At 35.2% G+C, this 12,732-nt stretch overlaps 2 protein-coding genes across 4 annotated transcripts in view; one reads left to right on the forward strand and one right to left on the reverse strand.

Moving 5' to 3' along the window:
- The window catches only part of LOC106670171, a 38,299-nt gene that overhangs the window by 20,575 nt on the left and 4,992 nt on the right, over positions 1-12,732 (forward strand). The window contains exon 3 of the mRNA XM_014400257.2: positions 8,141-8,492. Within this exon, the coding sequence (XP_014255743.1) occupies positions 8,282-8,492 (211 nt within the window). The 5' untranslated portion in view covers positions 8,141-8,281. The remainder of the gene's footprint in view (positions 1-8,140; positions 8,493-12,732) is intronic.
- LOC106670168 overlaps positions 1-12,732 on the reverse strand; it is a 276,453-nt gene that overhangs the window by 17,236 nt on the left and 246,485 nt on the right. The gene's annotated exons all lie outside the window — the stretch shown is intronic.

Consider the following 12,732-nt stretch of genomic DNA (forward strand, 5'->3'; position numbering starts at 1 on the left):
TATACATCTAAAGTCTTGGTTGAGATGAAAAAGTTATTGTCTCGAGCGGGATTCAAACAAATGACCTTCGCCTCAATACATCGCTGCTTCAACCACTAAAGCGATCGTGACTTCGTTAGAAGGTCATGGGTTCGAATCCCGCTCATGACAATGACTTTTTCACCTCGGCCAGATAAAATATAATTAATTGGCCTAATTAAAATAGGTAAATTATGACCGCTAAACATATAAGGATTTTTGATCTAGTTTAATTTGTTAATTTAGTTAGAAATAAACAAAAATTTGATATCGGATGGGCGTTGGGTAAAAGCTTAAAAATAACAGACACTTAGGAGTGCCGTCCATTAGATATGTATATTGAATATTAGCATAAAAGATTTAAAACTGTTATTATTGTTCTTGCATGGGCAAATTAATCCCTCATCAAACGTTCATCACTTAACTAGATAACTGCTCAAATAAGATTAGAAAATAAGATATTTTCCCAGAATTATTATTGAAGGTGAAAATTTTTATTTCCATACTGACTCAAGTTGTACTTTAGGTAATGTGTGGTGATTAGTGACCGTTAATCGATAATTATTCAGAAATCGTGAGATGCGGTCTAGTGTGATGTAGGTTTCAGAAAAACATTTTCTTTATCGTGCCAACGTTTCGATCTTTATTGAGATCATCTTCAGGGCCTGGGATTTACAAACATTGTTTACATTTAACAAATACATTTAGGATGTGGAAAAGTGAATTTATACAATGCAAAATATATTTTTTATATTCAATCAAAGTATTTCTACTCACTCAAAGTGTTTGTCTTCTGTGTAATTGTGCCATTCTTGCGTGTCGTGTTGAGAGTGCCAGTGAGATTTTGCTGTTTTATGTTTATATATGTTGGATTTTGAAGGGGTGGGGAAGGAAGTCGGTATAGAAAAGACATTTTTGTATAAGGCGTCGGCTTCTTTGAGGTGAAAAGAGCCGACGAAGGGAAACAACGTGAAAAATATTTTATGTGTGGAATGTAATATAATGATATATGTATGTTATCTATATTGAATTTGATTAATGATATTGGCGTAGCTGCGACTGAGTTGAAGATGATCTCAATAAGGATCGAAACGTTGGCATGATAAAGAAAATGTTTTTCTGAAACCTATATCACACCAGACCGCATCTCACGATTTCTGAATAATTACTTTATGTAATGTTAGCACTCCCGATCCAATTTTTAATAGAATGGCGTAAACCTCATGGTTTTATCTCAATTCGTTTAAAGTTACGATTTTTTATTGTTTATTTAAGAAAACCACGTTTTTTCTTTACATAAAACCTGAATATTCTCCACTCTAACATATAAACTCACAAACGTAACTCACATTCACATACCACTTTCTCACCTCATTAAAAACTCTCCAAATCAACGTAAATATATAATTCATCCACCAAAACAGATTGTTCCTTACTGAAGATGGCGTAAAGCAGAAACGCATTTGAGTGAAATCTAAACCCGCGAGAGAGTAGACAGTAGAGTGATCAAGCACCGATTAGTTTAACATGGTGTTCGAATGAATGTTTATGGCGTGCCAAGCCTTTTTGGAACTTGACCTAAGTCGTAAAGAAATTCTGAGCGACACGAGGTTGGCCGAGGATCTTTGTAAGCGTTTCTCGAAAGGGCAGGGTGACCCAGCTCGCACGTGATGCTTCTTCCTTAATTAAATCCTTCTTATTATTTATTAACAGTTTTAGTATTATTTATTAACAGCTATCAATTAACAGATGCGATCCAACAAATTCTGATCTTTTAAATATTTTCCCTTTCTATAAATTTTGCCTTTCTATTTCATATTGATTTAGAGAAGGCAAACTGAAAGAAAAGAAAACACTCCAGCTCCTTCATTTAACTTTTGCCCTTTCTTCTTTTTGAAACTGTTGTTAATAATTTGCAAGGTTAAAAAATATGAACTACTATATACATCTACTAACAATATTGACATTGATCAATTATGAAACTGTAATGACAATGATATATTCCTCCAAAGCTTAACGAAGAAATTGAGTTTTTTCTTTCAAATTGGCCTTATTTCCGATTTTTTTACAAAATTATCATAATGAAGGCTGGTAGCAATTATATTGAGATAATGATGTAGACACATCAATTTAAATACGAATGAGCTTAGACGATCTGCGGAAGGAACCCTTTTATACCAAACATTATTGCAAATCTACACGTTGGGTAGGAAGTTAAAATATACAGTGATGCTTCCTTCTATTTTTGGAATAGCCGTGTTTTTTAGCCATATGTTTTTTATCAAACTGTCGAACCGTCCCGTTTTGGTAGAAATATGGCCAAACATTTCGAAATTTTCTTTCATTGACTGAAATGATCCTTGTTGGAGAATATTGGCATCGGCCCCTGGGCTTGGGTCCAAGGTGAGAAAGGTTGCTTTCGTATACAAACAACACTTTTCAACAAGAAGCAGGAAAAGTTTTCCCTTTCTCTAACCCCTGCGGGAGAGAAAAGAGGCGTTAAATTGGAAGAAAATATCCAACAAATAGCGCTATGTGTGGGGCTTGCCAATATCACAGCATGAGTCATAATTGCGCAAATTGCCAGTGGAATCGACTCGCCTAAACGGTGTACAGATGACCTTGAATTGGATATGTATTCTTCAATTTACTCGCCTCGCAATTATTGTTTAAAATATTGGGTTGGCAAGAAAATAATGGCTTTTTTTTAAAATATATGCTTTTATACTTGGTGTGTTTTTAATTATTCTGAGATGTATAGTCCATTGTTTGCAGTTACGTTTTGCTATCTTTCAGGTAGCATGTCTATTCCTGTCGCAAAAAATTGCCTACGAGGGTTCGCAACAGCAGAGGTTATATCAGCCCTCGGGGTGCCGGTGTTTAAAAAAAAAAAAAAAACGTTTGTAAGTATGTCGAGTTCGAATGCAGGGCCGCTGGATTCGAACCCGGGACCTTTACCTTACAGTGATGAGCGCCGTGTCGATGCCTAAACCGTTGCGGCCACCGACGCCCCCTCTCTTTCAAAGTTTTAGCCATTTAAAAAATTTTGTAAAGACCTTAGTAAATAGCAGTCACAAAATAAAATGTCCGGAGAGTAAAATTTACCAATTCAGATTAGTTTGGTTTCAGAGAGTTTGGTTCTAAAAGCAATGAGGGGGCGGGCGTTGACGTGGTGCAAGTCTACGCCTTTTCTGTTTGCTAGTGCAGGCCCTTTTTCGTTATTTGAAGTTCCAAACGTGTTAGCTGTTACAGTACAGTTCACTGTTAACCTTTTACCCTTGTGGTAAAAGCTCAGAATGCAATAACACCTGTCCCACCGAACAGCATACTTTGGAACAACTGGGGGACCGTTGACTGGGCTGGCAATAATATTTTTTGCGTACTATGTTTTTGTAAGTGATCCATTTTTCATCGCCTGTTACCAATCTATGAAAGAGGAGTGAAGAGCAAATTGAGATAAGATACGTCAAATTCCTTTCGCTGAGTTCTTGTGGGATCCAGGTACAACATGAACAAACCCAAGTCTTGGGATATGGTTTCTAATAGTTGTACGCGAAACATTGAACATCTCTCCTAGTTTTTGAGTCGCCAAAAAGGGATTTTCTTCTAGCCTAGGCCTCAATATCAGTCAAGTCAACCTCAGAAGGACTTCCACTTCGCGCATCATCTTCAAGAACAAAATTCCTTTTTTCTAAAAGGAACAACCACCGATGGACTTTACGAACATTTAGTATCAAAATATTGCACACAAATTTGCAGTTGCAACTGTTGCAATATTCTTTTTTTTTGGAATTCATAAAGTAAACTATACTTACATGCGTTTCATCCAAAGACATAATTAGCTATTAAATTATCGACACAATTCAAGAAATTTAAAACAGAAACTGAGGAGAAATCTTTAAATTAAATTAAAAAGACTTTCAATTTAGGTATTAAACAAGCGTACATGTAATAGAAAATAATATATACAAAAAATGTAAATATTGTGCTAATTAATCCTATAACTGAAAAACGTCGTTACTTTCTTGCCAAACCAACACTTATTATCAATGTTTAATTTTTGGAAAATTTTTATTTTGGTTTTTATTCCGGCTGTATATTTCTGACAGCCTAATTTTTTGTACTTGAAAAATGGCAAAAAGGAGGGAAAATTCGAAAGTTGGGTTGAGATGGGAAGTTGGTCCGAGTGGATCGAAGTCGCGACAGCTCAAGTGGTAGAGCAGCGGCGTATTTAGGCGAAGGTCGTGGGTTCAAATCCCGCTCGTGACACTGACTTTTTATCTCAACCAATACCTTACATAAAGATTAATACTTGTAAAAGGTTTTTTTTAACACCCGCACCCTGAAGGTTGATAACCGCGTACTTCGTATTTGAAATACTCTCGTAAATCCCTGAATGGGAATTACGTTGTGTTCGGATTATTGCATTATAATTTGAAGTTACGTAAATTTTAAGGCAAAAATTATCTTAGGCGAAACTTGAGCTTTTAGGGTATTCGCAAAAAATTATACATTTATTAGAATTAATTAAGGTTTTTAGTTGAGATAAAAAAGTCAATGGCACGAGCGGGATTCGAACCCACGATCTTAGGCTAGATACGACGCTGCTCTACCACTCTTGAGCTATTCCACTCGGACGCTAAATTCCCATCTCAACCCCACCTTTTGTTAATGATGTAGTTTAAGTTAGTGTCCGAGTGGATCGAGGTCACGATAGCTCAAGTGGTAGAGCAGCGGCGTATCTAGCCGAAATGGTGGGTTCGAATCCCGCTCGTGCCACTGACTTTTTTATCTCAACTAAAAACCTTAATTCATTGTAATATATTAATTAGTCAAGCGGACCACGAAATTAGTGAATTTATTAGAAGTTTGTGAACCCTGGGTAATATTGACTGAAATGGCTAGAGAAAAGGCGTTTTCTTTTGAACAATAACGGAATTAACATTTGCCGACATATACCTATGCAAAATTTGAACTTTTTATGATTAAAAAACATTAAAAAAAAAAAAGAATTTTATACTCTATAGTTGTTTGTTTTCTGTAATTGATCAAGCTTTGATGTGATATCTTGCTATCGGAGAAAATAAACACTTAACATATTTCATTGTGGTTAGTCAGAACGAATAGCCATTTATTGTATTGTAATAGGGTTGTAAATTCTGCTTGGTTGGTTGAGCATATCGAACTAAGTTTAAACTTTTCCTCCTTAATTATTTCACATGAAGTCACTCTACTATGGTAATAGATATCTGAACCAGGCCTGTCAGTCTGTAGGATTGATTAAGGCGAGAAGGAAACCATTTACCTTTACTCCTCATCCTGATATGAACAACATACACCATGAACAGCAAATAAGAGAAAACCTTGATTCTCCGCTTCCTCCTTATCCCGCTATTAAACCTTTTAAGCTATGTGAAGTAAATTTCTATATTCACAATTCCCCAAATAAAAAATCACCCGGACACTTACACTCCCATAATACTCCGAAACCTCTGACAGAAGGCCATAGTTTTTATTGATGATCATTTACAATTCAATTCAGACGAAGCTCTCACTTTCCCCTACTATGGAAGTATGCCAAAATCACTCTCACACCTAAACCCTTCTTCCAAGCCGCATATTATTTTACAGACTTGTCAGCCTTCTCCCAGTAATGTCCAAAGTCCTTGAAAGACTCTTTAAAATGGCTAATACCCATCCTAGATATACATAATGGCATTCATTTAGAACAATTGGTTTCCGTCCTCGTCATTCCACGATTCAGCAATGTTTCTTGGTTGTTGATACTATTTCCTCTGCTTTAGAGAACAGGAGAACTCGGGTGCATTTCTAGACATGTCCCAAGCTTTTGACAAGGACAAACTAAAACAGTTCCTATCCACTTCTTATTTCCAAATCGTAAAATCTAACCGAACGCTGCTTCAAGTGAGATTCGGCAACGAGTTTTCAGAAGTCAGACTGATCCAGCCGGCGTCCCACAACGGAACATCCTTGGTCTCATCCTATATAAAATATAGTGCTGATCTGCCGATACATCCCAACAACATCCTTACTGCGCAGACGTTACTGTTATTTTATCTCCCAAATCCAATCTACCCAAGACAACTCCAATATCTTGAGCTAATTGAAGAATGATGCAAAACGCGGAAAATGAAGCTCAACGAATGCACCCAAATTACGTTCACGCTAAACAGCCTTGCCCATGTCTATACGTCAACAGTGAAGAACTACCGACAATTACACAAAAATATTATATAAAATATTATTATTTTCCTTGGCAATTTACTTTTGTTTTTACTTTTTTAGACAAAGACTTTTTAGACTCATTAATATATAAAAATATATACAAATCAAGTTATATTACAAGTGGGTGAAATTTTTTGCCTATCAGTGTAGGTATCAGTGTGATAAAGAAGGAAAGGGAAAAATAAAATTAAGGTTTAATAAGTTTTTTGATTTATGATGTTGGCGTAGCTACGGCTGACTTTGCATGTATCTGATCTGTAATTAATGCGCACACCAATATGACACCACAAGAATAGCACCACACTTTATGTGAGTATGAAATACTTGGTTCAAAATTTATATTTACATCTTAAATTGTATTTTTTCCAATCAACATATGTTTTGTAATTTACTCAGGATCTGAAGATGAGCCGAATAAAGGTCGAAACGTCGGCAAAAAATGAAAAAGGTGTTTTTTTAAACTACCTCATTCTTGACCGCTCCTCACGACGTCAACAAATTACTATACTAGGTACGACAAAAAGATGTGACCTTTTTTAACCTTGTATTAGCATTTGTTATGTCGATAATGAGGTAATATATATAGTTTTCTCTACTTCAATTTAAGGACTTAAAAAATAACTTTTTTCTGAAAAATAAAAATTAAATGTGTAGAGATTAGTGACCGTTAATCGATAGTTATTCAGATATCGTGAGACCCGACCGCATCTCACGATATCTGAATAACTATAAAAATTAAAGTTAGGGTAAACACAATAGATACCAAAATCTATTGTAATCATAATGATTAAGGATTATTTGGAGATCGTGAGAGATTATAAACATTTTTCAAATTATACAAATACATGTAGGATGTGAAAAAATGAACGTCCCTTATTAGAGCTTTTCGGCGTGGTTCTTGAATGGGGCAGTCGAATAAGATATGGTCCCACGTTTGTTAATGTCTCCTTGGACAATCGCATTCCGAATCCTGTGTTATGTAGAATCTACAGAGATATTCTAGAGTTCGTCCATGGCCGCTTGTAAGTGGGGTAAGCATATGGTGGTGTTTCAGTTTTATTGCCATCCTCGATTCTACCGTTGGGAAGAGCTTTTTAGTTTGAAGACCTTTAGTATTACGCCTACAACGTTCTTCCCATTGGGCCAATGTCATTTTCGAGGCCATGGAGATGACGTAGCTTTTCGGCACTACTGTTTTTCGAGTTCAGCGTTTTCTGTGGCTTCCTCTGCTGCTGCGTCGGAATCATTACTTCGGATACCTGTGTGCGCTGGCACCTTTTCAATACTGATCTTCCATACCACGATATTATCAGGCTTCGTGTTTTGTACTTTTAAATCTTATCAATGGATATGCGGCTGTCTGTCATCAATATCACGTTTTTGTTCAATTTCTCAACATCCTGCTGGGCGAGACATTGAAGAAGTTCAGCTAGGTTGTTTGGGCTAGCCAGTCTAATTTGTATTATTTCTTGCAGGATGTCTTTTCCATTGATGACTAGGGCTGCTCCAACCTCGTTATTCTTTTGCTCCCAACGGTGTACATTACGATCGTCTTGCCATGATACTGACTCTGTTAGTCAGGTTCATGGCTTAGGGAAATAATGCTGTGACGTAGTCCTTTGGCCGTATTTAGTATTGTATGAAGGGCATGGTGTGATGAATAGTTGAGGCAGCTATCTGTGTTTCTTGAGTTTTGATTTCAATCTGTGATTAATGTGTTACACCAGACCGCATCTCACGATCTCCAAATAATTAATTAATTAATTAATGATCACTAAATACGACACAAAACGATTAAGTTTACAGTAGTTAGGGTGATTTAATAGTAACGTATTTGTTGAAATTTTCCGTATTCCATAATAATTTGTTAATTTAGGTTGAAGGTATTGTGTTAAGATGGTGGGGCGTGTCTCCATGGGTACGCGTTAAAAATAATCGTCAGACAGACAGAGGGGAGCGCTGGTGGTGGGAGCGGCCTGTGCAGGATTGGCCCAGCCGTCGGTCGGTCGGTCGTTGCATGCCTGTCGGCCCTGGCCCCCCCTGCAACACCAGTCAGTCACGAGCCGACCGTTCAATCCTGGAGACGATCACAGAAATGGACAGCGTGAGGCTGATCGATCTTATCCAGCCGCAGGAACCGCTTTGGAACCCAAAAAATCCATTCTACCACAACAGGGAAAAGAAAAATATGCTTTGGACATACATTGCCGCAGAAATGGGTTTCACACGTAAGTGATTCAATAGGTAGATTTTTTATTTCATGTGGATTGTAAGTTACCCAAAATGTTTAAAATGAATTTTCTCCATTGTGAAAATCACATAATTAGTAGGTAGAAAATACTAGAAAAATGATTATTTAGAAGTCGTGAGATATGGTCTGGTTTGATGTAAGTGTTAAGATGTGTCACGGTTGTGTGTCGTGTTGAGTGAACACTCCCAACACGGCACGAAACCATGACACATCTACACAGAAAACACACACTTTGAGCCCTGAAGATGATCTAAATAAAGACCGAAACGTTGCATGATAAAGAAAATGTTTTTCTAAGCCTACAATCACACCAGATAGTGTCTCACCATCTCTAAATAAAATTAATTAACGTCACTAAAAACTACACACTAAAAAAATAATCTGCGAATTGAAGAGTAGGTTAATTGTGTCAATCTGTGCACAAGAAAATCAGGCCTGAGTCATTTCAGGCCGTTTTTTACTGAAAGCAGAACAAATTTTTACTACTTGCAAGTATACTAGTATATGTAATAAAAAACGAGTTATTATTGTTAGGTTTTAAATGAAATGCAAAATTAACCGGTAGCCGAAAGGTGTTTTAAAAAAACCACACCATCCATCAACGGCTCGCTAAAAAATTGTCGTTTAGCTCTCTTTTGCTTCCGAACTACCGAAGATCGGTGGTAAGCCTAAAAAAATTTTATCCTCAAAAATCACAATTTCCACTCAAATTATGCGCAGGCGTATGCAAATACGTAAAATTCATACACAGGTATATCTCCGAAACCATTAGGGTCTTCTGGATTCTTATGAACTTTTCTGGGATATTGTTGTTTTCTAGATGATCCCCTACGCGCATGCGCATGCACAAAAAAATTCTTATTACATTTTCAGGGATTATTCGGGTTTCTTTCTAGATAATCCCATATGAATTAACATATGCGCATGCTCAAAATTTTTTCGGATTCTTATGAAATATTTAGGGATTATGGGAGTTTCTTTCTAGATGATCCCCTATGAATTAACATTTGCGCATGCGCATGCACAAAACAATTGTCGGATTCTTACGAAATTTTCAGGGATTATGCACATTGCTTTCTAGATGATCCCGTATGAATTTTACACCAATTGGATTAACTATGCGAATGCATTTAATTTATTTACAGTTGGATGTGCGGGCTATAAAGCTTTTCAGCATTCCAAGAGTAGAATTTCTAGATTTTACAACGAGCAATCAATATGGGTAATATCAAAGTTATACATAAAACTATCGGCCGATGCAACACAACAGTGTGGACAAAGGAAAATGTCAACCTTATTTGAATTGAGTTGGGGCAAGTTGCCCCGTTGAAGAAAGGACAGGCAGAAAAAAACTAAGTGACCGCGTAGCTTAAAGGACGCCTTAAAACCAGTGGAATATAATGGTTATGTGGAAGATGTATAGACCGAAACGCCATCTCTAAACAAATTAAACTACCACGGAATACCTGGTTTCTTTCCACCTTAATAAATTTACTACTAAGCTAGGCTTTCAATACCTATACCGTTGACTATACCAAAAATAAATACCTATAAAGTTGACTCGATCCTGGAATGATAAATACCATGACAGATAATTAGTATAAAATGCGATTAGAATAAAAATGAACAGTTTTTCACGGGGCGTCGGTGGCCGTAATGAGGTAAGGCGTTGACACGGCGTCTCTTCACTGTAAGGTAAAGGTCTCGGGTTCGAATCCAGCGGACCTAAATTCGAACCCAACTTACAAATGACTGGTTTAAAACGATGGTTCTACTCTTAAACCCTTACGCCATCTTACCTATTTCTCCTTTTATAAATGGATGTTCTATCAAAATCACCGGCACCCCGGTGGTTGATATATTTAAAAAAAAAAAGTATCGGCAATGAAATTCTTTACTTTTTGTGACTTTTATTATGATATCTATTTCAACTAATTTAAGCTTAATTTAACTAAGGAGCCTACCAGGTTGGTGAATCACCGATTTGAACCAATATATGTATTTTTTTAAATTTTACACTCCAAAATATCAGACACGTATACGCTACCTCTTGTGAATAGAACCTGGTTTCCCCAAAAAATTATGAAAATTGAATTTAAGCTTAAATTAACTAAGGAGCCTACCAGGTTGGTGAATCACCGATTTGAACCAATATATTTAATTTTTTAAATTTTACACTCCAATATATCAGACACGTATACGCTACTTCTTGTGAATAGAACCTGGTTTCCCCAAAAAATTTTGAAAGTTGAAATTGTTCTTATTTTTATATTTTTATTTCGCCTTTCTACTTGCTCAAATCAACTATGTGAATATATCATTTAACAGATTTTTTATGTAGATTGCAATAAATATATAGTAAAGCTATCAAAGTTGATAAATAACCAAAAACAACATATTGTTTAAGTAAACCAGGACATAAATTTTTTTATCGGAACATCTGATTGAAAAGGATTTTGACGTCATACAGACCATTTGAAAGAAAAGGAACATAGCTTTTTACAGACGTATAATATATAACAAAATTATTTTTCACTTTTTTTAAAAGGAAATAATAGTCCGATTTTAATGTTTGATACAGTTATAAAATGCACTTGACAATTTCTTTAAAACGAATTATCAACAATGAAAATTGGTTCAGTAGGTTTTTGGAAAAATGTTATAACATGTACCAGGACTGTCAATCCGGCAGAAAGGTCGTCACAATGATCAGTCAAAACATTAATTTTCACCGATTTCCACGAAAGTCGATATCTAAGGATTTTATAACTCTATAACCAAGAATCGGCCAACGAGGTCAAATTTTGACCATTTTCTGACCTACTTTGGATACAGTACAATTGTGAAAATTTGCAAAACGAGCAATACTTTTTAAATGATACCAAACTAGAATATTCTTTCGTAAAACATTCTTGCTGTTATGTTAACCAACAATGAAATTAATACACCAAAAATAATATTTTTTAATCTTTAAATAACGATTTATGCTCATTTAATTGCCATTTAATCCCCCCACCCCAGACACATTCTCTCTGGAGGTGCTAAAACTAAATTTCATATTAGGTTCACGAGGGGAAAAAAAAAAAAAAAAAAAAAAAAAAACGAGAAAAAATTATGACCTATTTTACAGTAAAATATGGTTTTTAGAAGTTTTTTTGATTACTGTTAACCTTTCATAGCCTTTACTATATTTTTATTGCAATTAAAAAAATGCTGTAAAATGATATATTCTCATAGTTGATTTGAGCAATTAGAAAGGCGAAATAAAAAATACTAAAAAAAACGGACAATTTCAACTTTAAATTTTTTTGGCTAAACCAGGCAGGCAACTTCCAAAATTCTTATTTTGATATATTGTATTTGTTGATACAGTCAGCCATTGGTTAGTATATTGGAATTTTTTAAATAACGGGTATTATGATGATACCAAATGAAATTAAAAAAAAATTGACATACATAAATAAATTGTTTGTTTATTGTAAATCTTATGTTAAACATAAGAAGCATAAAAGTTCTTTATATCTTTTTTTCTTACACGGACCATGGTTTATATACCATCGTCATACAATTTTTTTTCGTGAAACTAATATGGATTTTCATTTTAGCACCTCTACAGACCCCTAAATATAAATTTTTATTTGAATTTAAATTTATCAACTTTTTTGATCCTGAATATCTAACGATTTTTGAAAAGTCGTAATCGGAATATCCGATTGAATCGGCTAAAAGGATTTTAACGCCGAACCAGGCCATTTGAAAGAAGAAGAACGTAGGTAGCTTTAGAACGAAGTGAGACACATAACACATTAAAGTTAAACAGAATTATTCCTCGACTCCACACCATCATAAACCGAAAAAAAAGCTTATTATAAATCTTATGTTAAACGTAAGGAGCATAACTTCTTCATATCTTCTTTTCTTATACGGATCATGGTTTATGAATCCCTAGGCAACATCCAAATCCTTATTTTGGTATATTGTATTTGTTAATACGTACTGCATTATCCTTTGGCTTTGGTTCAATGTCAACAGATAGTCAGATAGTCATTGGTTATTACAATCGAATTTTATGATCATACCAAATGAAATTTTAAAAAAATTGACATGCATAAATAAATCTTTCTTTAAATTCTTATTTGTTTGTGTAGTTTTTCTTTTTATTTACTTTTTTATATTTATATTTTACAGATTCAGAGAGAGAGAGAGAGGAGGGGAAG

The sequence above is a fragment of the Cimex lectularius genome, unplaced genomic scaffold (assembly GCF_000648675.2).
Source record: "Cimex lectularius strain Harlan isolate CLEC.00 unplaced genomic scaffold, Clec_2.1 scaffold134, whole genome shotgun sequence".
In the NCBI taxonomy this organism is placed as follows: Eukaryota; Metazoa; Arthropoda; class Insecta; order Hemiptera; family Cimicidae; genus Cimex; species Cimex lectularius.